The sequence below is a fragment of the Oratosquilla oratoria genome, chromosome 13, assembly GCF_046742065.1.
Source record: "Oratosquilla oratoria isolate Oo_2021 chromosome 13, ASM4674206v1, whole genome shotgun sequence".
NCBI classification, from domain to species: domain Eukaryota; kingdom Metazoa; phylum Arthropoda; class Malacostraca; order Stomatopoda; family Squillidae; genus Oratosquilla; species Oratosquilla oratoria.
Window position 1 is genome coordinate 60,078,423 of NC_134789.1, and position 27,495 is coordinate 60,105,917.

The 27,495-nt window shown below is 37.1% G+C and overlaps 1 protein-coding gene and 1 non-coding gene across 7 annotated transcripts in view; one reads left to right on the forward strand and one right to left on the reverse strand.

Moving 5' to 3' along the window:
• Window positions 1-3,433: 3,433 nt before the first annotated feature.
• Window positions 3,434-27,495, reverse strand: part of LOC143032447 (ciliogenesis and planar polarity effector 2-like) — a 35,898-nt gene continuing 11,836 nt past the window's right edge. For 5 of the 6 annotated variants that reach the window (XM_076197249.1, XM_076197247.1, XM_076197248.1 and 2 more), the window contains exons 4-6: window positions 18,089-18,235; window positions 15,832-15,968; window positions 3,434-5,283 (exon numbers count right to left, since the gene is read on the reverse strand). In XM_076197249.1, the coding sequence (XP_076053364.1) occupies window positions 5,088-5,283; window positions 15,832-15,968; window positions 18,089-18,235 (480 nt within the window). In that variant the 3' untranslated portion in view covers window positions 3,434-5,087. Of the gene's footprint in view, window positions 5,284-15,831; window positions 15,969-18,088; window positions 18,236-25,336; window positions 25,474-27,495 lie in introns of those variants that run through there. The other variant, XM_076197252.1, reaches the window with a different exon arrangement.
• On the forward strand, window positions 26,196-26,320 carry LOC143032496 (U11 spliceosomal RNA). Its single transcript, XR_012967118.1, has one exon. It is a non-coding gene; the product is annotated as a U11 spliceosomal RNA (small nuclear RNA).

Below are 27,495 nucleotides of genomic sequence, written 5' to 3' on the forward strand. Positions count from 1 at the left end.
TACCTGATAGGAATGACCTTGACATACTGGCCGATTTTGAAAATGACAGTATAAAAAAATAGTGTCACCAGTTCAGATAAAAAAAAATGTGATAAGATATCAAACTGAAATCAAAACATTCACTAGCATTTATCCATTTTAGCAAGACAATGACTGCATATAAATGTGACAAAACCTTGCATATCAAAAAGTATTGTTAACATGCCACACTCCCCCAGATACAGTAAGTCCTCATTATTTGGTACATATGTGTTCCTGAAAACCTTACTGCAAACTGAAATTACCGTATATTGAACCCATTATAACATGTAATAATAGGATGTGGCAGATGTACCTTCTCCCTGCTCTTTCCTCTTCAAAATATCTAGCGGATACCGTATCTGTGAATTTCTCTTGCCGTAAATAGAATCAAGGGTAGTAATTACCAAATACCATAACTGTGAATTTACCGGATAAAGAATTACCGTATCAGGAGGACTCACTGTATACCTATATATTCATGTACATATCTAATTTGACCTGTATATCAAAGGTTTATTCCCCTTTATAAGGGAAATAACCAGCCAAGGCATACACCCCTCACACTCCCGCCTGTCATTCATTTGTTTCCTTTTTATCTTAGGTCCTTGTGGATGAAGGGTCATCTCTGCCTCCTGTCCATTGCCTGAATCAGAGGCAATGCAGCAAAACATAGTACAGTACTGCCTCTCATTAACGGGCGTTAATTGGCTGTGTTTGTGGTGTGTTTGCTGTGTTTTCGGTGTTTTTGGTGCTGTTGTTTAGTGCATGCAATCACTATGCCACCCAAAAACCACTCCAAATCAACGGATTATTCACATCAACGGACACCGTTACCCCCCTTTTAGTCCGTTAATGAGAGGTAGTACTGTACATATACAGTAGGACCCCATTGCTCCATTTGCTTGGCAAGCCTCCTTCCTCGTCCTCTCATGCAAAAATAGAGAAGGCAAGGAGAAATCCCTTTGGGCAACATCAATTTATTGTCCATTCATAACCATTCTCCACTCAAACTTATCTCTTGACTTTTTCTTTCCCTACTTGACAGACATAAATGCACCAAAAAGCCTTTATCCCTTATAAGGAGTGTGGCCTAGTCAAAGCATACACCCACTCACCCACCAACACCCATTTGTTGTCCCTTCTATCTCACCTCCTTATGGATGAAGGGTCATCCCTGTCCCCTGCCCATTGCTTGGGCCAAAATCAATCCAGTAAAATACATAACTACAGCTGATTTACTCCTATTACTTCACTATATCGTGACTGTCCCCTTCATACATTTAAGAAATCTGGGTAGACACACAGAAATCCCGTAGGGCCATGCCAATTTCTCATCCATTCACAACTATTCTCCACTCTTACCTATCTCTATCCCTTTTCCTTCCCTGCACAGTAGTTCCGACATACCCATGGCTCCCCTTCATCCCATTTTTAATCTTCTACTCAATTTCATGCCATCCACCTCCTTCCACATTCTTTCTTCATCCATATTTTCCATGTACTCAAACCACTCCAGTATTCTTTGATCAACCCTGTCTGCCAGTTTCCTTTCCTACCCCACTCTCTGCCTTACCTCCACATATCTCAATCTCTCCATCCTCATAACTGGCTTCTTCAAATTCTAAGCCCCTTCTCCATACAGTGTTGTGGATACAATCACTCCTTTGCACAGTCTTCTCTTACAGTTCATCCTGATATTTATTTCTCATGACACTTTTCAATTCTCTTTACTTTAAAATTCACATCCACCCTCACTTCTCCATTTCCTACTACATGTGACCCCAAGTATTTATAGTTCTTCATTTCCTCCTGCTTCTTGCTTTTTGAACTCACCTCCAACTCACTACCACCCTCACCCCTTGTGCAATTCATCATCTTAATTTTGCCTGCATTTTCTCCTTTCACATACCTTCCCAAACTTTGCTGCCAACTGCTTTAGTCTATTTTTTGACTCAGCTAAAAGTGCAGTGACATCTACAAACAATTGGCTCATTTCCCACTCCCCTCCACTCTCATTTACCGGCATCACACCTTTGCCTATCACCCTCACATTTACTTCCACACCACTCTATCTATATACACATTGAACAACCATGGTGACATTACACAGCCCTGGTGCAACCCCACCTTCACTTCATACAATTAATTTTGCATAAACACGGCAAAGGAAACATGGACTGGAAGTGAAGCATTTATTCCTGACGTTCTGTCTATTGACTTTCTCAAAGGAATGAGCATACTGGATACTTCCAGTCCATGTTTCCTTTGCCGTGTTTATTTCTTTCTCTCACACATGCTATTTCACTCATGTAAAACTTTTGACCCTCCATTAAGACTTTTCCCTATCCTATATATCTCCATCACATCCCATAACACTTTTATCAACCCAATCACATGCCTTCTCCAAATCTATGTAAAAAAAATTATCTACCCTTTGCCAGAAACTTCCCTCATATGTACCTTACTACAAACAGAATCATCTACACTTCTTCTTCCATCCCTAAACCCACACAGATCTTCCTCAGTTACTACCACTGTTCCTCTCCTAATCCTTTAATTACCACCCTTCCATATGCCTTACCAACTACTCATACACTAAACATACTGATCACTCTAAAGTTACTAGATTAATATATGTCCCCTTCTCCTTTGTTCAGTGGAACTATATATGTATTCCTCCAGTCCACTGGTGCACTTACCTCCCTGTAACACTTATCTCGCTAACCAATCTAATATAACTGCTCCTCCCTTTATCAAACTCTAAACCCATCTAACAAAGTTAGTGCCACAAACATTACTTTGATTGTAAAGAGGGTGACTAGGATAAAAGCTAGATCACTCATTTTTGTTGTACGATATGTGTAAGGTTTCTCACATCATAAATGTTAACACTATGTTTTTTTGTAATCCCTATGGTTTGGAGAATTCTATGGGCCATGCTTCAGATTGCTACTCTTACCTGACAAATATAAATTATTTAACCACAAGCTCCAAGCACATTTTTTAATATTCTAAATTACCATCTGCTTAGATCCAAATGACTCACAGCCAGGAATTGCCAATGCCAAAGCCTCCAAGAAACATGACACTGAGTGACAATGAATTTGGTGATGAGGTAGTTGACCAAATAAGAAAGTATGCATCAACATTTAAAACAAACTGTTTTTCTAGTGAAACACATTAGGTGAGTCAAAAAGATCTTAATAATCTTATCTGTGACTTTAAATTTCTCTAAAAAGCAAGATGAAGTTATGGTTTTAGGAAAAGTGCAATTTTCTCCAGAAAGGAATTGGTTTTTGATCATGATCTTCAAGAAGTTTTCATGAAAGAATTTTTCTCTTCTAAAGATGGTCTAGTGTTTTGCAATTATGCTTATTCTGTTACAGAGGTACTTGGATACGAATACAATACATATGAGCGATGCTAATTTAATGATTTATAAAAATTAATCTTGACAACTGTTTTATTCCACAATGGATATAAACTCCCTTTGTTCCTCTGGCTTACCTGGGTAATATGAAGGAATTCTATATAAAGATTCCTTGGGGGGAAAAAATTAAGTGAAATGCATATGGTGGCCTAAAGGTTGTGGCATTTCACTTGCAGAAATACAATTTAGTGACACAAAGTTTTGTTGTTTCTACAGAGTAAGATAGTTGGAGAAATAAAAATATTTCTGTAAGGAAAATCTGACCAAAATGAACATCATTAACTCCAGTGAATAAGAATGCCATCATTCCTCTCCTTGTTAACCTTGAAAAAAATTATCTGCCTAATTTGCACATCAAGTGTGGGATGATGAAGAATTCTGTCAAAGTTATGTATAAAATTGGTCAAGGATTCACATATTTCAGGAATAAATTCCCTAGAATCACTGATGTAAAAACCTAACTAATTACATATACCAAAGGCTTTTTCCCCCTTACAAGGGAGGTAGCAAAAAAAAACAAAGGCATAAAAACCAACCCCACGCATTCTATCCCTAATACACTCCACTCCCCTCCACCCTCTACACTCCCTCTTATCTTGAGATGAAATGCTTGAGGAGTATGGTAGGAGTTACTAGGCTGGATAGAGTGAGAAACGAGGAATTGAGGAGGAGAGTGGGGGTAGAAAGGGAGTTGGGAAATAGGGTTGATGAAAGAGTATTGAGATGGTTTGGACACATGGAAAGAATGAGTGATGAAAGATTAGTAAAAGAGGTGTGGAAGGAGTGAACATGGGGCAACCAAGGATGAGATGGATGAATGGCATAAAAGGGGCACTGGGAAAGAAGGGAATGTCTGTTGAGGAAGGGAGAAGACAGAAAATAGGGGTGATTGGAGAATGGTTGTGTATGGATGATGTTGTGATGCACGGAAGGGAGTGGGTAGGGGTGGGGGGTGAGGGAGTATGTATGAATGATATTTTGATGCAGCCTGAAGGGATTTCTCCCCATTTTCTCTTTTTCTGGATGAGGGGACAAAGTGGGGGGATTGCCAATTAAATGAAGCAGCCTTGCTGTGGATGTGCTGTCTTGCTGCACTGCTTCTGATCCAGGGCAGTGGGCGAGATGCAGGGATAATCTGTCACCCTAAAGGAGCCAAGAAAAGAGGGAGGGAGGGGGTGGTGAATGGAAATGGAGTATGTGGCTTTATGCCTTTCACTTTAGCTACCTCCCTTGTAAATGGGAAAAGCCATTGGTATATGTATGTATGTAAAGTAGCCTTACTTATGAGTGTGTAGCCTAATGTACTTTTATTATGAAATTTCTATAAAATTTAATTAAATCCAATTCTTCTATCATTTAAAAACCATGTTTGATAGAAAAATTCCAAAAGCAAATCTGAATTCAGCATTAAAAATAATGTACAGTACACCTGTTTTAATTTGTAGAAGAGAGAGAGAGAAAGAGAGTAATAGTTTTCAAAAAATATATAAAATTGTATATACAAAATAACTGTATTAACTATATTAGATACAATATTTAAAGAATAAAATTCAATATCTAACATTAAAAAACACTTAAAATCATACAGAATAATATTGTTTCAACTAAACTGGCATAGTACCAGTAATCAGTTGTTTTACTTCACAGTTAATAACTCTTGATCTCTTTTCCATAACTTATCACATATAAAATTTAGTGTGGGTGCAATTTCTCGTAGTTCATCCTTATCTGGGGTGTATACATTGCTCATACGAATCACAGGAGTCCCATGTTCAGCTTCAAAGGCCTCAATTTCAGGTTCACTGATTTCACTGTGAGCATGCTGATCAAACCTGTCAAAAAATTACACAACAAATATATAAATTGGTGATTTTAGCAATATCTGTAAAAATAGTCTTATGTACTCTCTGATATATGGATGATGTTGGTTGCAGGAAGTAGACAGCTATCATACAAGGAATTGTTAATGCCTGAAATGGCATTTGCACAAGCTAATGACAGGTATCTGCAAGTGGTAATCCTGTTGGACAGATGTCAAAAAACCATCTCAATGCTGCCTGTCTTAAAAAATTGTCAGTACCCTAAACTACATCTGGAGGTGCATCCATGAAGGGTTGACACTTAGTTCCTGGACTGGGCCCAGTATATCTATAAACTAAAAGTGTATTTCCTCTACCTTTTCCCATTAGGTGAGCTGGTGACAGCTCCTTTCCTCCTATTTTAAGTCATTGACATAGAAACAGCTCCTAATATAACACATATGAAAATACAATATTTCTTCCTCAAGAGAGGGCCTGAGAACTGTTGCCAACTACTGTGAGGCCATGTGTTTCCAGTCAGTAAAACTCAAAGCAACAACTATTATCTTTATCATGATTTTTGCTTTTTTCAACTGAAGATCAAGAATTCAATCTATACACCATAAGGTTTTCCCCCTTATAAGGGAAGTAGTCAAGTCAAAGATACACACTCCCATCCACCACCCTTTCCCCCTCTCATCTTAGCTCCTCATGGATAACAGGTCATCCGTGTATCCAGCCCATTGCCCTGGGTCATAATCAATGTAGCAAGACACAATACATCCACAGCAAAGTTGTTTCACTTAATCGGTGAACACCCCCCCCTCTGTCCTCTCAATGTGGAAAAAGAGAAGATGGGGAAAAATCCCTTTAGGCTGCATCAAAATATTGTTTACACATAAGCACCCCTCCCCCTCCCCTGCCCTTTCTTCTTTGCATAGTATTATTTATACACAGTCACTCTCCATTAATCCCTATCTCCTGCCTTCTCCCTTCCTTGCTCAACAGACATTCCCCTCTTGCTCAACACACTATTCACCCCATTCACCCCATCCATCCATCTCATCCTTGGCATTCCCCTCATGTTCATTCCCCCCCCCACACCTCTTTTACTAATCTTTCATCACTCATTCTTTCCATGTGTCCAAACCATCTCAATTATCTTTCATCAGCCCTATCTGCCATCTCCTTTTCCACTCTCGCTCTCCTCATTTCTCACTCTATCCAACCTAGTAACCCCTACCATACTTCTCAGACATTTCATCCCAAATACACGAATGTCCAGACTAACAACATGTAAAAATTGGAGCTCCCCAGAAACACATTAAAAGTGGAACGTCTCAACAGTGCAGCAATAGCAGGATACCTAGGTTGTGTTAAAAGGGAAGGGGAACACTCATGGATGCAAATAGTGAGTACTGAAGAAAAATGGAAGATAATGAAAACATGAACCCTGAGCCATCTATCGGCACTATAGGGAAACTAAATGTAAACATGAGCTTCAGATTGCCAATAGGTAAAAAATATACATATATTTTTAGATAGTGACAAAGAAGAACTATTTTCTGGATTTACTGGGTACAAGAAAAGACTTTTTGGTCAAATTATAGACAGCGAGGGAGATGAAATTTATACAAAAATCATGGAATCAAGAGACTAACAATCTAAAGAAAGTGAATCATGAAATACATAAGGAAGTGAGTGACTTAAAGAAAGCAAATGCTGAAATAAATAAGGAGGTAAGTGCATTAAAAAGAAAACTGGCTGAGTTAAAATGTGAAAATGAAAGGTTGAAAAATACTTATACCACTAATAATGTGACCATAAAGAAAGAGGTAAATGAACAAATAAAGGCAATGACTGAGAATACTGGAAGAAATATAGGAGAGGATGATTTACAACAACTCAAGAAAGAATGGAAGAAAGACAAAGAAAATGACAAGATAATTTTCAGAGAAACTGTTCATCAACATAGATTGGAGAATGACAAAGATGCAGTCATTCAGGTAATTAGAGAAAAAGAAAATCTAGTATGAGATACAGTGGGCAAAAAGAAACATATAGTAGTATATGGTCTAAAGGAAAAACATAACCATAATTGGTCCCTGAGAGATAAAGAAGAGAAGGAATTGGCAAGAAAAATTCTAAAAGTAGTATATGAGATGAAGAGCAAGAAATAGAAAAGGAAACAGAGGAAGTGCACAGGATGGGAAAATATGCAGAAGGAAGAAGTTGACCCCTAAAGATCAAATTAAGGCCACAAATGGCAGCGAAAGAGATATTAACAAAAGCTGGAAAGTTAGTAAAAAGTACATACATATCCCAAAGGCTTTTTCCCCCTTACAAGGGAGGTAGCAAAAAAACAATGACATAAAAATCACTCCCACCCATTCCATCCCCAACATACTCCACTCCCATCCACCTTCTTCCCTCCTTATCTTGGCACCTCCTGAATGATGGGTCATCACTGCATCTTGCCCACTGCCCTGGGTCAGAAGTAGTGTCGCAAGACAGCACATCCACAGCAAAGCCATACATACATACATATACCAAGGCTTTTTCCCCCTTACAAGGGAGGTAGCCAAAAAGGGAAAGGCATAAAATCATTTCCACCCATTCCATCCCTGAATACACTCCACACCCTCCCTCTTATCTGAGCACCTCCTGGATGACGGGTCATCCCTGCACCTTGTCCACTGCCCTGGATCAGAAGCAGTGTCGTAAGACACAGTATATCTACAGCAAGGCCACTTCATTAAATCGGCGACCCCCCTCTCTGTCCCCCCATTGCATAAAAGGAGAGGACGGGGAGAAATCCCTTCAGGCTGCGTCAAATTTTGCTCACACATACTACCTCACCCCCCATCCCCCTGCCCATTCCACCTCATGCAATCACAACATCATCCATATACAACCATTCTCCATTCACCCCTGTCTTCTGTCCTCTCCCGTCCTTCCTCAACAGACATTCCCCTCTTCCCCAAAGCCCCCTTCACCCCATCCATCCACCTCATCCTAGGACGTCCCCTCATGTTCACTCCCTCCACATCTGCCTTCCATACCTCTTTTACTAGTCTTTCTTCACTCATTCTTTCCATGTGTCCAAACCATCCTAATATTCTTTCATCAACCCTATCTCCCAGCTCCCTTTCCACCCCTGTTCTCCTCTTCACCTTCTCATTTCTCACTCTATCTAGCCTAGTAACCCCCATCATACTTCTCAGACACCTCATCTCAAACACATTCAAACTCCTTCTCTCTTCTTCTCTTATGTTCCATGCTTCTGCCCCATACAATGCTGTTGGCACAATCACTCCTTCATACAGTCTCCTCTTAGCATCCATTCCCAAATGTCTATTCCTCATTACACTCTTTAATCCACCAAGGCATTTACTCGCTTCTCTCAATCTACATTCTACCTCCACCTTCACTCCACCTTTTCCTGCCACATTTGCACCCAAGTATCTAAAACTATCCACTTCCTCCAGTCGCTCTCCCTTAATGCTCACTTCCAGTCTACTGCCACTTTCACCCCTTGTACATCTCATCACTTCATTAAATTGGTGACCATCCTCTCCATCCCCTCATGCATAAAGATGGGGAGAAATCCCTTCAGGCTGTATCAATTTATTTTTCACACATACTTCCCCACTCCCATCCCCTACCACTCCCCCTCATGCATCACAGCATCATCCATACATAACCATTCTCCATTCACCCCTATCTTCTGTCCTCTCCTGTCCTTCCTCAACAGACATTCCCCTCTTTCCCAATGCCCCTTTTATCCCATCCATCCATCTCATCCTTGGTCGCCCCCTCATGTTCACTCCTTCCACCTCTGCCTTCCACACATCTTTTACTAATTTTTCTTCACTCATTCTTCCTATGTGTCCAAACCATCCCAATACTCTTTCATCAACCCTATCTCCCAACTCCCTTTCCATCCCCATTCTCCTCACCTCGTTTCTCACTCTATTCATCCTAGTAACCCTTATCATACTTCTCAGGCACCTCATCTCAAACACATTCAAACTCCTCCTCTCTTATGTTCCATGTTTCTGCCCCATATAGTGCTGGTGGCACAATCACTCCTTCATACAATCTCTTCTTAGTATCCATTCTCAAATGTCTATTTTTCATTACACTTTTTAATCCCCCAAGGCATTTACTTGCTTCTCTTAATCTATATTCTACCTCCACCTCCATTCCTCCCTATCCTTCCACATTTGCACCCAAGTATCTAAAACTATCCACTTCCTCTTGTCTCTCTCCACTCATTTCCAGTCTACTGCCCTTTTCTTACCTTAGGCATCTCTTCATCTTACTTTTACCCACATTTATCTTCAACTTCCTTCTTTTGCACACCTTCCCAAACTCTGTCAATAACTTCCTCAATCCCTCCTCTGATCCTGCTACAAGCGTAGTGTCGTCAGCAAACAATAACTGGCCTATCTTCCACTTTTCTCCATTTTCTTTAACCATCTCCAATTCCTGACCCACTGCCCTTGCATTTACCTCTTGCACCACCTCATCCATGTATAAGTTGAACAGCCAAGGCAACATAACAAATCCCTGATAAAGTCCCACCTTTACCTCAAACCATTCACTCTCTCCCATTTCTGATTCTAACACAAGATCTACTGCTCTTGTAAAAACTCTTGACTACTCTGAAAAGCTTTCCTCCTATCTCATATATCTACAATACCCACAGTGCCTTCCTGTCTATCCTGTCATAAGCCTTTTCCAAATCCATAAACCCATAAAAAAAAAAAAATCCTTACCTTTTTTTAAACCATCTACAATCTCCTACCCACTACTCTTGCATTTACCTCTCACACCACCCCATCCATGCATAAATTGAACAGCCAAGGCAACATAATACATCCCTGATGAAGTCCCACCTTTACCTCAAACCACTCACTCTCTTCATTTCTAATACTAACACAAGCTCTACTATTTTCATAAAAACTCTTGACTGCTCTGAAAAGCTTTCCTCCTAACCCATATATCCGCAATACCTCCCACAATGCCTTCCTGTCTACCCTGTCATAAACCAAATTCATAAAAGCCCGAAAAACATCCTTACCTTTTCCTACAGCTTTCTCACATATCTGTCTTACCACAAAAATCTGATCTACACTACCTTTACCTTTCCTAAACCCACATTGTTCCTCACCAATTACTCCCTCTGTTCCTCTCCTAATCCTTTTCATCAAGACCCTCCCATAAGCCTTCCCAACTACACTTAACAAACAGATCCCTCTGAAACTACTACACTCACACTTGTCTTCTTTTACCTTGTAAAGTGGAACTATACAGGCACTCCTCCAGTCCTCCAGTACTGTACCCTCTTTTAAACAAACATGATATAACCTCACCAGCCAGTCCATCATCACTGTACCTCCTTTTTCCAGACATTCTGCATGACATCCATTCAACCCAGGTGCCTTACCTTTTCTCATTATCTTAACAACTGCTTTCACTCCATCTTTCCTTATTTCTCCTCCATTTTACTCACTCATGATGGTCATTTTCTTAGCGCTTCCCACTGCAACTATCTTTTACTTCCTATCTTTTACATTTAGCAACCCCCTAAAATATTCTGCCCATCTTCCTTCTCTTCCATTATCATTTATCCATCTGCATCTTTTACTTTTTCTTCTCTACTTGATTTGCCTCCTCTTCCTCACTATAAAAGTATGTGGATAAAAAGAGACATGAATGATGAGGAAAGTGAAAAGACATTAAGAAACGAAGCTTAAGAAAAAATATGAAAATAATGGAGACCGAGAAAACAAAGTTCTATTGGAGAATGTTAGATATAAGACTGAAAAAATGGTACATTCTAGAAAGAGAAACAAAAGGAATAGAGAATGAGATGGAGACAGTAGAAAATTAAAAGTGGCTTATACTAATATAGATGGATTAATCTCAGGATTAAATGAACTAAATGATTACCTGTCAGAAGAAAAACCAGACATAATGGGAACTGTGGCAACAAAATTAAAGGGTCCACCATTACCAAACAGTGTTGGACATGGATTATAATCACTGGCTTAGAAGTAGAGAGGAGAAACAGGGTGGAGGAGTCATGTTCTTGACTTGGATAAACTTAAATGTGACGACAGTTAAAAATGGAGAGAATAGGGTGGAGATATCACAATAAGAGTTGAAGATTGTGACATGAAAAGTAGAAAGTTTGTGGTGATTTATGTGCCACCAAAAATGGGATCTTGGGGAGAGATTATTCTAAAATGTTACAAGATACAAGGGTTTCATTAAATGAGATGCTGACAGAGGAAATGTGGTACTTATGGGAGATCTTAATTGCAAAGAAATCTGTTGGGAAGAGATGACAGTGAAAGGTGGAGAAGATCTATGGGGAAATGTATTACTTGACATTACTATAGAATACATAATGACACAATGGGTAAAAAAAAAACTAGATTTAGAAATAATGAAGAACCACCAAGACTAGATTAATTATTTACGTCAGTACCTAAAATTGTGGATAAAACTGAATACAAGACACCAAATGGGAAGTGACCACATATTACTTGAGTTAGTACTAAAGGAGGAAAAATATACAGAAATGAAAAATACAGAAAAGGAAAACTGATGTACAGTAAAACGGATTTTGAGAAACTTAGGATTTTTTTTTCTTAAAGCAAGTTGGGAAAAATTCTACTACAAAAACACCAGTGGAAGAAAAATGGATGATTCTGATGGAAATCTATAATGAAGGAGTGGATAAATATGTCTCAAAGCAAAAACAGGAAAAGGTGTATATTAAGTGCTGGTTTAACAGAAGGTGCAGCAAAATGAAAGATAAAAGAGATAAAGCTTGGAAAAGATGGGAAAAAGACAAAAAAAACTAGAAAGTGGCAAATATATGTTAATCAAAGGAATGAATATTTAAAAATGTGTAGGGAGGAAAAAACTATGAAAAAGACATAATAGAAAAATGTAAGGATCAGCCAAAACTATTCTATAGATATGTGAACAGTAAACTAAAAAACAAACAGAAAATAGTGAAACTACACCAAGAGAATAAGGAATACACAGAAGACATAGAAATGGCTGAAGTCATGAGCAAACACTTCAAGTTGATTTTCATTAGAGAAAATGTACAAGTTGAAACACAATGGCAAAAGCTGACAAGACTGTGAGAATCAACACTGTGTGAGATCGAAACCTTTATTGGTACGACGTTTCGCTTGTTACAGCTTTTTCAACAAGCGAAAGGTCGTACCAATAAAGGTTTTGATCTAACATGGTGTTGATTCTCACAGAAAATGTACAACATTGGGATGAAGGGCGAGAAGTGAAATCCCCACCAATGAAGGAATAATAGTAATACAAAAAGAAATAACAGACCAAATAATGAAGCTTGATGTCAGGAAATCACATGGCCTGGATGGAATTGCAAACCGGATACTTAAAAAATGTAATAAAGAACTAATAGGCAAAGTATATAACATAATAAGTTGCTCACTCAAAGAAGGAAAAATACCAGAGGACTGGAAAAATGCTGATATCACACCAATATATAAAGGAAGAAACAAGGACGACCCAATATATTACAGACCAGTTTCCCTTACAAGTACAGTAGCCAAAATTTGTGAAAAAGTTATGAAAAGTAGATGGATAACACATCTGGAGGAGAACAACATACTAAATCCAAGACGATTCGGATTTAGACAGGGAACATCATGTGTCACAAATTTAATCTGTTTTTACTCAAGACTACTAGACATAAGACAAGAAAGGGATGGATGGGCTGATTGTGCTTTCCTAAATCTACAAAAAACTTCTGACAAAGTACCACACAAAAAACTATTAAGAAAGCTGGAAACCATAGGGGGGATACAAGGCAAACTACTGAAATGGATGGAAGACTTCTTGGATGGAAGAAAATGAGAGTAGTGCTCAGAGATAAGAGTTCTACTTGGGAAGAGGTGATTAGTGGAGTTCCACAAGGATCAGTATTGGCTCCAATAATGTTTGCTATTTATGTGAATGACATGGACAAGGGTGTGGAATGTTACACAAGCTTTTTTGCAGATGATGCAAAACTGTTGAAGAAAGTGAGTACTGAAATGGATTGTGACTCGCTGCAGAGATCTGAACAGGGTTTGAGAATGGAGTCAGAAGTGGGAAGTGGACTTCAACATTAAGAAATGTAGCATGATGGAATTTGGAAATAGTAAAAAAAGGGAGTAATCATCACAAAGGACATACATACATACATATACCTAGGCTTTTTCCCCCTTACAAGGGAGGTAGCCAAAAAGGAAAAGGCATAAAATCATTCCCACCCATTCCATCCCTGAATACACTCCACACCCCTCCACCCTCTCTCTCATCTTAGCACCTCCTGGACATGTCCCCTGATAAACAGATATACAAAATTGTCAGAGAAACCTACAACTTGCTAAGATCAATATGGGTGGCTTTTACTTACTTGGATGAAGAAATAGTACAGAAAATACTAGTCATACTTATAAGGCCAAAATTGGAGTATGCAGCAACACTATGGTCACCCAGTACTAAAAAGAATATAAGGAAAATTGAGAGAATCCAGAGAGCAACTACGAAGATGGCCCCAACACTATCAAATCTGTCATATGAAGAGACTGTCAATACTAGAACTACTGACTCTGGAACAAAGGAGAGAAAGAGATGACTTGTTGACCATCTTCAGAATCATGAGAGGTATGGAAGTCCTTGATAGAAAAGACTTACTAAATTGGGATAAGAGAAATACAAGGGTACAAGGAAGGAAGCTCAAAAAGGACAGTTATAGAAGAGACCTAAAAAAGAATAGCTTCCCCCACAGAGTGGTGGATGTATGGAACAAACTAGATGAAACAAGAGTGTGCGCAAAACCATACATGAATTTAAGAGCAAATTAGACATGGCGAGATACAGAGATGGGACACCACGAGTATAGCTCCCCTTCTGGTAAGGTACAACTAGGTAAATACATTTAAACTTTTCTTTTCTGCCTCTCTTAAGTCCAAGTCTCTACCCCATACAATGCCATCAGCATAATCATTCCTTCATACAATCTCCTCTTTGCATTCATTCCCGGATGCCTATTTCTCATAACACTTTTTAATCCCCCAAGACATTTACTTGCTTTTCTCAATCTACAATTTACAATGTTTCCAGTCAATGAAACTCAAGGCAATAATTATTCTTATTATGCCTTTTGCTTTTTCAATGGAAGATCTAGAGTTACCATTAATATACCTTAGTACCTCTGATAATTCAATGATGATCCTCCATTTCCAGAATGATGAAAGTCTTCTTCCTCATGGTATAGTCCAAACCTACTTCACAATTTTATTTTTTGTTACCATCAATAAAACTATGAGTAAAATTGAGGTCATACCAAAAAAAATCAAATTTAAAGTCATTCTCTCTCATTCTTCCATAATAGAACAAATGGAAATTTATATATTGGGTACAGCATTTCTTTAGTGTTCTTGAAACCAATATTGTACAGGATATCTCAATTCAGTTAGGAATGCTATTCAAATGTTGCATATATTTTTTCTTTTAGTTCACATCAGTTGTTCAATTTAGATTAATCCCTTCAATATGGTGACATGTTTTCTTCCAAGGACAGATGATTTTATAAAGCTGAAGAGCCATACTTTGGCCTGAAAGATGTCTCCACTTTTTCTCTATTTGACTCACTTTCCCCACACTTCTTTTTACTTCCTTCTATTTTTTTCTTTCTTTCAAATACTGCCTTGCATCTACTCTCTTCTTTCCTCCCTCAGATTTCATTCTACTCCAATCCTCTTTACTTTGAATCTCTTATATGCTTTACCTTTTTCTTTTTTTTATATATCCAATCTCTATATGCTTATTTTTTTTCTGCCATCAGTGCCTTCACCTCTTTATCTGCCTCTCCTTCTGTTCCTTCCCATTCCCTTCATTCCAGATACCAGGTTTGCACACTTAAACAATTCCTCTTTGAACCATACCCATTCTTCCTCTAGTCTTGTTTCTCTGTTCACCTTTACTATATCCCATCCTTCTCTCAGTTTAATCTGGTTTTATTTCTTTTTTTAATTTCAATTTAACTTACTCACCTTCAACACTTCTCTGCCTCTCTTTTTTTTTCCCTCTCCACTTAACCTCCACTTTTAATTGGTCTTCAACTAAATAATGATCTGACAATTCCCTGCTTTCTCCATTGAATACATTTAAAGCCAGACCTATGTGACATGGAAACTTCATCATTTTCTCAAAACATGGTGGCACTGCATGTTTTGTCCAATTACTCTGTCAATTCTAAGTAAATATTCTAAACTTAAAAAAAAAAACAGTTTCCTACATTTTCTTTGATAACTTACAGGCATTTTTTCTTGTGTTTGGAATAAGACGTTACTGCAAATAAAAACATAGTATTTTTACTGCTATTTTTGAGTGTCTGGGAAAGCAATCTTTCTTCTATTTGGTGATATATACAACTAATCACCTTCCAATCAATTTTCATGTAAATAAATCCATTTGTATAACAAAGTACAAGTGTACTTTACTTTTACAGACATAAGCAAAACTTACCTGGTGGCAATGGCAAAGACTGCTGCTCTGTCAGCCATTTGAGCTGATCTTATTATGAGCTGTGGCAGCTCAACCCAGCTACCTCGGTCTGTTGAAGAAAAGCAAACAAAGATTCCATCTACTCCTTCTTTGCATGCCTGAAACAAATCAAATATATGGTCATAATTCTCTTACATCAATGTCTACATTACTGTACTATCTTTCACTTAATGTTCAATGTCTACATTACTATCTTTCACTGAATGTTCAATGTCTACATTACTATCTTTCACTGAATGTTCAATGTCTACATTACTATCTTTCACTTAATGTTTTTTGCTGTCTCTAAATTCTCTTACATCAATGTCTACATTACTATCTTTCACTTAATGTTCAATGTCTACATTACTATCTTTCACTGAATGTTCAATGTCTACATTACTATCTCTCACTTAATGTTTTTTGCTGTCTCTAAATATAGTCAGAACTAATGATTTCTGAATGAGTGTCTAGTTATCAGTTACCCCCTGTTAAAGATTATAACCATCCACTTTTTTTTTTTTCAATTCTATCTCTTCTTCTCTCTCTCATGGAACAAGTCTGGGTCTTAGTCGACAGTGTATATACATCTTTTCCTACACTCCTTCTCCTCCATTTGCCACTGCATCAACCATACAAAAGCTTATCAAAATCCTGCTGCAGTATCCCAGCATCTTCCCCCAAACAAATATGGCATCCTATTTTAGTGTCATCCACAAATTTACTAACATCACATTGTCCAAATCTTTTATATACATCAAGAACAATAAAAAACCCAAAAATGAGCCCTGGCAAACTCCAATAGTAACATTACCCAATCTGGATTTTATTCTGTTAACTCTGACCCACTGTTTTCTGTTAGAGATCCATGCTCTAATTCATTCAAACACTATTCCTCTTATGCCATGTGCCTTGATTTTATTTAGTAGTCTTTGGTGGGGCACCTTGTCAAACACTTTGCTAAAATAGGGGTTTATAGCATCATAACTATCATTGGAGTACTATTATATATTTACCACTTCATTAAAATGATGCCTACATAGGCATCATGAGGCGTGAGTGGGTACACCAGGGTGCCAGCTTCGGCATCTTGATTATATTTATTTTTTGTACACGAGTTACCCCGGATTCTGTGAACTTGTTTGATCATGTTTTCTGTGTTTATTATTACTTAGAGTAAAAGAGAATGAGTAATGCAGCTGTGCCTTTATTTTTTATAATGAGAGTAGTGTGATGCAAATTACATATGGCAGCTGATGCTGTGTGCGAGAAATTAAGTTGCACTGAAGTGGTTAAAAACATGTGCTCAATCAATCAATCCATTGCCACAGATCTCTTGCAGAATCCAGCAACAGTCTCTGGTTTAAACCACAAATCACTTAGCGAAGAGGCATTGTGTTATTTTCTGTATATTGCCAGTAAGGGGCACAGTAGTAAGAGGTGTTCTATATCTTCTGTGTAGTGATTACATCTGGGGTAGTTTGAATCTGTGTTGGTATTGTCTTACTGATGGATGGTATTTAGAGCACAGTTGTACTGATGTGATTCTTCTTTGCTGTGGAAGGGTTTTCTCTGTTGGGTTTACATCTGGGGGTTCTTGCTGTAATACTGAGTTTGGTGGGGTTTCTTGAAGGATCAAATAAGTTATCTGGGTGTAAATGTGTGGATGTTTTGTGTGGTTTGGGTGTAAGTTTGTTGTACATGCTTGAGTAGTCTGCTACTGGTGCAGCAACTACAAAGAATACATTGGCAAACCTTCTCCCTCCAAATCTTGTACATAATATCTTTGTTCTCCATCTACAGTTTATGCCCTGGCTTTTCTACCATGCAAATCAGCACCTAGCAGATTCATCTGCAAGTCTGTGCAATACAAAATATATTTTGTTGTTGTTTCTGGGAACAAAGTAGCAATGCATGTTTTGTCTCAGTCATTTTTTTGGTCTTTAAAAAAAGAAGAAAAAAAAAAAGGCTAAAAATATTTAAAGATTATAAAAAATGAAAATAGCTCTGGAAGCATAACTTAAGAAAAAAATTCACTTAAAAATTCTTTCATGTTTTGAATAAATGTTATTGAAAATGAGAGTATTTGAGTATTCTGTTATTTTTTCAGTGTCTGGAAACAATATTATTTTTTCCATATGGTCATTGCTACACAATTGATTGTCTTGCAACTGTTCTTTACAGAACAGTACCAAATTATAGAATATGATATGCCTGTACTAAACTTGATTGCTCCTACCGGCAAGATGTGGTTGTATCTCTTAAGTCCAGCTTCACCTGCATCCCACAGTTCCAGTTTGAAGAGTGTTGGTCGACTGCCCAACTTGACAGGCCAATACACATTGGTGATTTGAATTCCCACTGTCTCATAGTGATTTCGAGGAATCTGTTACAGAAAGGAAAATAGCATTTGCAGTTTGAAGCTTGAATATAATCTGAATTCTGATGAGAATGACACCTGCTTCTGGTGTTTTTCTGTTACCAGGGAGAATACTAACTGGCAATGAAATATTGCAACTGCAACAGTGAGTTGAAGTTTGTCACAGCTTTCAAACAAAATCTGTTCAATAAAGGTAGCTTTGGTAGACTGCTTTTCTAACTCTTCTAATTAGTTGGTTACTTAAGCCTATACCAATAGATAAGAGAGGACAAAACATAACACAAAGGTGGACTTGCAACACAAACACAAAATCATACCATTCTCCAACATAACAAGAGAAACTAAGCAATCACTCATACACAACAGTATAAATAACTATCACATAAATACAAATAAAGAAAATAATATACATTAGAAACATCTGCACTCCACCAACCACACAGATTATCAATATATCAAAGGCTTCTTCCCCTTTATGAGTAAGGTAGCCATCCAAGGCATAAGATCACCACCATCCATCCCACTCCCATTTATAACACCAACCGTTTCATGTCATAACACATCCACAGGAGGGCCCTTCCTTTTCAATTACAAGGTGAATCTCCCACCTTGTCCCCTCAAGTGAAAATAGAGGACAAGAAGAAATTCCTTTAGGGCCAGATTAATTTATAGGCCATTCACAATCATTCTCCATTCACACGTATCTCTTGCCTTCTTCCTTTTGTGCTCAAAAGACATTCCCCTTTTACCGGTACTCAAGGCCCCCTTCACCTTATCCATTCATCTCATTTTTAGTCTTCCCTCAAATTCACTCCATCTTTGCTTTCCACATTCTTTTTGTTAGTTTTTCCTCAATCTTTCCATGCACCCAAACCACCTTAGTATTCATCACTCCTATTTGTCATCTCCCTTTTCACCCCTGCTCTCTTCCTCACCACCTCATTTCTCACTCTATCCATCCTCATAGCCCCATCATACTTCAAAAACACTGTTGTAATCTTTTCCTTTATTTATTGTTGTTGGTACTCTCTTTGTTTGCCTCTTGTATGTATCAGTTCTGGCCCCAATAATGTTTGCTATATATATTAATGATATGGATAAAGGAATTGAAACTTATATGAGCTTCTTTGTGGATGATGCAAAATTGTTGAAAAAAGTGAACACTGAAGAAGATTGTGAGTCGCTACAGAGTGATCTCAATAAAGTATGGAAATGGAGTAGGAAGTGGGAGATGGAATTCAATATTAAGAAATGTAGTATAATGGAATTTGGAAGAAGCAAAAAAAGAATAGTGGGATCATATAAATTGGGAGAAGAAGAAATTAAAAAAGTAGAAAATGAGAAGGACCTAGGAGTCATTATCATGAATAATATGTCCCCTGAGAAACATATAAACAAAATTTTTGGAGAAACTTATAATTTAATAAGAACAATCAGGAGGTGCCAAGATGAAAGGAAGGGAGGAGGGTGGAGAGGAGTGGAATATGTAGGAAATGGAATGGGTGGGAGTGGTTTCTATACCTTTTTCTTTTTGGCTACCCCCCATGTAAGGGAAAAAAGCCTTAGATATATGTATTTATTTACTTAGTTGTATTTACCTAGTTGTAATATACGGGAGGGGAGCTATGCTCGTGGTGACCCGTCTTTGTATCTCTCCGCAACAAGTTTTATCTTAAAATCTTGTATAGTGTTTGCACATACTGTTTTGTTGTCTAATTTGTTCCATGTATTTATCGCTCTGTGTGGGAAACTGTTCCTTTTCAAGTTTTTTCTATAACTATCCTTTTTCGGGTTTTTTTCTGTGTCTCATTTTACCATTGTCCCACACTAACAAGTCGTTCCTGTCTAAAACTTCCATTCCTTTCATTATTCTGTAGATAGTCAGCAAATCTCCTCTTTCTCTTCTTTGTTCCAGAGTTGGTAGATTCAATTTGGACAGTCTTTGCTCATATGTTAGTTCGGCGAGAGTCGGTGCTAGTTTGGTTGTCGCTCTGTAATCTTTCTAGTTTCTTAATATTCTTTTTGGGTATTGGGTGTCCAAAGTGATGCTTTGTACTCAAGTTTTGGTCTTATTAGTGTAGTTAGTATTTTTTTTATAATTTCTTCATCCATATAAGCAATAAGTTGTAGGTTTCTCCGAATATTTTATCTATATGCTTATTTGGTTTCATGTCCTTTCCAATCATCACTCCAAGATCTTTTTCCAAGTTTGCTTTTTTTATTTTTCTTCCCCAATTCTGTAATCTTTTGATAATCTGTTTTAACTCTTTCCAAATTCCATTATACTCCATTTCTTTATTTCAAATTTTACTTCCCACTTTTGAGTCCAATTCCAGATCTAGTTGCAATGAGTTGCAGTCCTCTTCCGTTTTTACCTTCTTTAGTAATTTTGCATCATCTGCAAAGAAATTCATATAGCACTCCACGCCTTCATTCATGTCATTAATGTATATGGCGAACATAATCGGGCCCAGTATTGATCCTTGCGGGACACCGCTTTTTACTTCTTCCCAGTTGGAGAATTTTTCTCTAATTACAATTCTCATTTTCCTCCCAATCAGGAAGTCTTTCATCCATTCCAATAATTTTCCTCTGATGCCACCTTTTGACTCTATTTTATTTATTAGTTTTCTATGAGGTACCTTATCGAATGCCTTTTGCAGGTCCAGAAAAGCACAGTCCGCCCATCCCTCTCTTTCTTGTATCATGTCTATTAATCTTGAGTAAAAGCAGATCAAATTTGTTGTACATGATCTCCCTTGTCTGAATCCAAATTGATTTGGGTTCAGTATAGATTTTTCTTCCAGGTATTTAACCCATCTGTTTTTGACAACTCTTTCACAAATTTTTGCTTTTGTGCTTGTTAGACTGTAATTAGATGGATCTTCCTTATCACCTCCCTTATAAATTGGTACAATGTTTGCCTTCTTCCAGTCCAATGGCACTTTTCCTTCTTTAAGTGAGAATTTAATTATATTATATATTTTGTCAACTAATTCTTCCATACATTCTTTCAGTATCCAGTTTGCAATTCCGTCTGGGCCATGTATGTGTGTATGTAAGAACAATCAAAGTGACATTTATATACCTGGACAAAGAAATGGTGTAGAAAATACTAGTCACTTTGATAAGACCAAGATTAGAGTATGCAGCAATGACGTGGTCACCAAGTACAAAAAAATAGGCAGTTCATTGAAAGAAGGTAAAGTTCCAGAAGATTGGAAAAGAGCAAATATAGTACAAATATATAACGGGAGAAACAAGGAAGAACCTACTAACTACCCTACTAAGTACGATAGCTAAAATTTGAGAAAGAATGATCAATATAAGATAGGTAAGGCATTTGGAAAAAAAAAAAAGAAAAAAAAAGAAAAAAAAAATGTACTAAATCCAAGGCAATTTGGATTTAGACAAGGACGATCATGCATCACAAACTTAATGTGTTTCTATTCAAGGCTAATAGATGTAATACAAGAAAGAGATGGATGAGCTGATTGTGCATTTCTAGACCTGAAAAAAGCTTTTGATAAGGTGCCACATAAGAAGTAAAAAATTAGAAACTGCAGGAGGAATACAGGGCAAACTGCTGAAGTGGATGGAAGACTTCTTACATGTAAGAAAAATGAGAGTGGTGATAAGAGACAAACGCTCTAATTGGGATGAAGTGATTTGTGGAGTTCCACAAGGAACAGTTCTGGCCCCAATAACGTTTGCTATATATATTAATAATATGGATAAAGGAATTGAAAGTTATATGAACTTCTTTGTGGACAATGCAAAATTGTTGAAAAAAGTGAACACTAGAAGACAGTGAGTCGCTACAGAGTGATCTCAATAAAGTATGGGAATGGAGTAGGAAGTGGGAGATGGAATTTAATGTCAAGAAGTGCAGTATAATGGAATTTGGAAGAAGCAAAAAAAGAATAGTGGGATCATATAGGTTGGGAGAGGAAGAAATTAAAAAAGTAGAAAATGAGAAGAACCTGGGAGTCATTATTATGAATAATAAGTCACCTGAGAAACATATAAACAAAATTTTGGGGGAAACTATAATTTAATAAGAACAATCAAAGTGGCATTTACATACCTGGATGAAGAAATGGTGAAGAAAATACTAGTCACTTTAATAAGAACAAAACTGGAGTATGCAGCGACAACGTGGTCACCAAGTACAAAAAATGTTTAACACAAAACTTGAACGAATACAAAGAGCAATCACGAAATTGGCACCAACGCTCTCAGAACTATTATATGAAGAGAGACTAGCAAAACTTGAGCTACAGACATTAGAGCAAAGAAAAGAGAGGAGACTTGAAACTATAATTTATAGAATCATGAAAGGCATAGAAACTACTGATAGAGAGGATCTAATAAAATGGGATAGTAGAGATACAAGAGGACACAGAAAGAAAATCAAGACAGTTATAGAAGAGATCTGAAAAAGAACAGCTTTCCCCACGGGGTAATAGACGTTTGGAGAAAAGTTAGATGAAAATGTGTTTGCAAAAACGATACACGAATTTAAAAACAATCTAGGTAAAACGAGATATGAAGATAGGACACCACGAGCATTACTCCACTTCCCGTAAATTAAAAATACAACTAGGTAAATACACACACACAACTTTCTGCCCACGAAACCTGTGAAAAGTCTGGGGTAAACTTACTCACTACGGTAAATATAACAAAAGAAAAAATTAAAAGGTGTATAGACAAACTCAAAGTTAACAAAACACCAGGGCCTGACGGTTGGCATCCAAGAATCTTAAAGGAAATGAAAAATGAGATTGTTGTTCCATTAGAAATTATTTTCAAGAAATCCATCATATCCGGAGATGTCCCAAGAGAATGGAAGCTAGCTAACGTTACTCCCATATTCAAAAAAGGTGACAAAAAGAAACCAAATAACTATAGGCCTATAAGTTTGACTTCGATCGTAGGAAAAATAATGGAAACTATCATCAGAGATGATATCGAATATCATTTAGAAAGTAACCGTTTGATAAATGATAGCCAGCATGGTTTCAGACGGAAACGTTCTTGCGTGACTAACTTACTCGAATTCTACAACACAGTTATCTCGAATTATGACAAAAGAAACAATATAGATTTAATATATCTAGACTTTGCAAAAGCTTTTTGATACCGTCCCACACGAAAGACTACTTACTAAATTAGCTTTGCATGGAATAAGTGGTAGCCTATTAGGTTGGACTAGTAATTGGTTGAAAGGTCGAAAACAGAGAGTTGTTTTAAATGGAAAAACTTCTGGATGGAAAAATGTTGCAAGTGGAGTTCCTCAGGGTTCCGTTCTTGGGCCACTTCTATTCATAGTATATATAAATGATATAGACAATGGACTAAAATCTACTGTTTCCAAATTTGCTGATGATACAAAACTGTGCGGAGTGGCAAATGATCACTCAAACCAATTAGATATTCAAGAAGATTTAGATCAATTACAGCAATGGTCTGAAAAGTGGCTAATGAAATTTAACACAAGTAAATGCAAGGTAATGCACATAGGTAAAAATAACAGTAAGTACGATTACAAGTTATTTGGAAATTCGTTAACAAAAGTGGATAGTGAAAAAGATCTCGGCGTAATTATCAGTAACGACCTCAAATCATCCAAGCAGTGTATTTCAGCCTCTGAGAAAGCAAATAAGATTCTGGGATTGATTGCGCGATCTTTTGATTTCAAAAGTCCATCACTCATTAACAAGCTATATAAATCGTTAGTTCGTCCACATTTGGAATATGCTGTTTCCGTATGGTCACCGAATCTCATTAAAGACATTGACAGACTGGAAAAGGTACAACGGCGAGCCACAAAACTGATTCCAAATATCAAAAATAAATCATACGAAAATCGACTTAAGCACATAAATCTGTTTTCCCTAAAAAAGCGTAGACTCAGAGGTGACTTGATACAGGTCTTTAAGATTTTAAAGGGAATTGACAACATCAAAAGTGACCAAATTTTCACATTGAATGAGAATCAGACAAGAAACAATGGTCTCAAACTGTCCGGAAATAGATTCAATTTGGAAGTAGGTAGAAACAACTTTGCCAACCGTGTAGTTAATGAATGGAATAAACTTCCTGCACAGGTAGTGCAATGTAGTTCAGTTCGAAGCTTTAAGAATCATTTAGATAAATACCTAAGTAAGATGCTGTAATTATTATAATTTATGTTATATTATTTGTTTTTGTTTTGTTATAATTTGTCTGTCTGATTTTCATTTATTATTAGTTATATGTCAATTTATTATCATTTACTATTTACCTGTTTGTTTGTTATTCAACTATACCAATGCATTTATTTATGTATTTTAATTGTTATTTACATTGTTATAGTTTTAATTTATTATTAATATGATTTTTTTTTTTTTTTTTTGCATCCGACCTAGATATGGATCAAAAGGTCTCCTGTCGGCATGCTTTGCCTTTGTAATCCTTTGTAACGACTCGCAACACTGCAATACTGAAATTATTTCAGCCCTGGATTCGAACCCAGACAGCCATAGCGGCAGCCAGGAACTCTACCACTGTGCCACAAGTCGTGTGTGTGTGTAATGTTTCACAGAACACACATGAATACACTTTTATTTTTTATTTTCTTCTCTTTTTTGTTTATGTTTCCATTTTCTAAGTCTCAGATCCAGTACTCTCTTAAAAAAAAGTCTTCGATCTTTTCTTGTTTTTTCCTCAGCTTCATTTTCCAATGCCCCGTCTTTCTCTATTTCCTCTTCGTTCATTTCCTTTTATATCCACACATTTTTGTAATTTTCACTGTTTGCTTCATTTGCCGCTTTTGATAGTCTTTCTTCTGCTATCATTTGAGTTCTTAATTTGAATTATTTCATTGGCCTGTAATGTGTGTGTTTGTTGGTAATAAAAATATAAAAGATATTAAGACCCCTCAATATTATAACACCAATACTATCCTACCACTACTAACATTATTATATATATTATTATTTTTTTCCCTCTTTATAAGGCCATTTTTTTATGAGCACCTGGTTTAGTTGCATCATTTACACCTGGGTCTACTATAACCCCAAACTGGAATAACCTGGATGACCCTTTTCCTTTAATGCTTACTTTCGTATTGCTTAACCCAGGGCTAACACAGAACCCCAACCACGCAAATCCAATTCTTCTCAGAGAAATATATAGACTAAACATTAATTCTACGCTTTTGTAACACTATTATTAACTTTTTTGTCCTATAACCTATCTTACTCTTCCTAACCAACTGCTATATACAACAGATTTTCGGAATAAAATAAAACAGAAACAATGACAATATCGACAAACACAAATTTTCTTAACATCTCATCGTCTAATAAGAATCACAGTGACTCTTTCAGACAATCGTGAGAACATTCGCCGTATTCTTCTTTTCTATATAGAAATGAAATTCAGTTTATCTTTACAAAAATATATATAATAATATTCCCATACCTGTAAAATTATTAATGAACAGGAATTCATACTAATCTAAATGAAATCTCATTAAATATCTACTATTTGGAAATTAACAAAAAAAGATCGACGAAATGTAAAGTCCAATATGCTATAGTCTACCCTCAACTCTTAGTCCTTTGACAAAAAATAAATCATTATGAATTGATATTTACAGAAGAAATAAAATATAATATACATATGTATCACACATTATAAATATACATACTGTTATAAATAAAACCGTATATCTATGGTGTAACGACTTTGATTAGTGAAAATAAAAGAAAAATCTATTATATGCAATCATTTTGAAATTACTAATAGTTATGAAAGTTGTTGTCATCAGTCTTCATTGTTATACTTTTTCAACTATTTCTACATAAAAATCATGAAATTTGAACGAAAGGGCTTATTATAAACACTATTTCGAAGATGTCACCGGGAAGTCCATGCACTGGTAATGTTTATTTTTGCAGAATAGTTTTCTTGTTAATAAAAGGGTGCTTGCCGCTTCGTGGCACGTGGGACCACCGTCCTGCGGGGTATGGCTCTCAAGACATACCCAGCACATAATTTTTTTACTTTAGGGAAGTTCGACACGATAGTTCGGACGCCCTAATCATACCATTGCTGTTGTTGAAACTTTGACTATTCCACCTCCGCCATATATGACGATTATGTAGGCCTGTGGCCACATTTACTTTTTTTTTTGGGGGGGGGGGACTTTTTATACTATTGCGCATTTGTCTATCAAAACGTTTTGTTTGAACATATTTGGAAATTTTGTTATACAATAAAGTTCCATCACACACTCATATTATCCTTTATTAAGGTATATTTATTACTAATATCATGGTTAGAGTGCCCGGGTATCACTATGGTGGTCCGGGTTCGAATCTCGCCCAGGGCTGAAGTAATTTCACTATTGCTGCAAGTCGTTACTTCAACTCTCGTGGTCGGGGAGTTGGTTGAGTGTGCATGTAAAGTCACAGCATTACCCATAGATCGTTCATATATGAGCTGAGCTCTCTTCCTGGATGGAAATAGCTGTCGATCACGAGTCCAACATGCGATTCAGGACCGTGGTGAATCACACACATGTGCAACCTGTGGCCATCTTGTCACTTGCCAGCAGAGCATGCCTTTCTTTTCTTGGCCACTCATTACTCCTGACACCCTCCCTACTACACTCCAAAACTCAAACTTGCTCCTCCCTTTTAACTTAGTTTCACCCTCTGCTAACACATCTATCTTCCTCCTAACAAACATACTGACAGTTTCTTCCTGTTTGTATCACAAGCACAATGACCCAGTCATCAGGGTTCTTTTTGGAGTCCTCCTCTCAGACCCTTTTATTCCTTGAGTTTTTGTGGAAAGAACATACACGGTGGGGGATCCTTAGTCCCCTCATTTCATCCCATTTAGTCACATTTTACAATATGCATGAGAAATACAGAGGCCTTTTTCTTCTTCACCCTCCTCCACCACCACAGGGGATCAGGAAGAGAGAGAGTAATTGAAAAGGTGAAGAACACATTCAAGGGAACAGTATTAAAGAAGTACAGCAGGAGCACAAAAGTATTATCATTCCTTTATGAGTACAAATCTAAAACTCTGACACCAATGAATTACATGTGGCTATGGTCCATAGGGGCACCACTCAATAGTCCCTTAAATATTGACTGCATGTTACCATGCAGTCAATGCCCTAGTTTTGTATTGTGTAGTTTAAATATTATAAAAAATATTAGTGGGTGCAAGTGGTCCTACAAGATGGATGCTACAGATTCAAC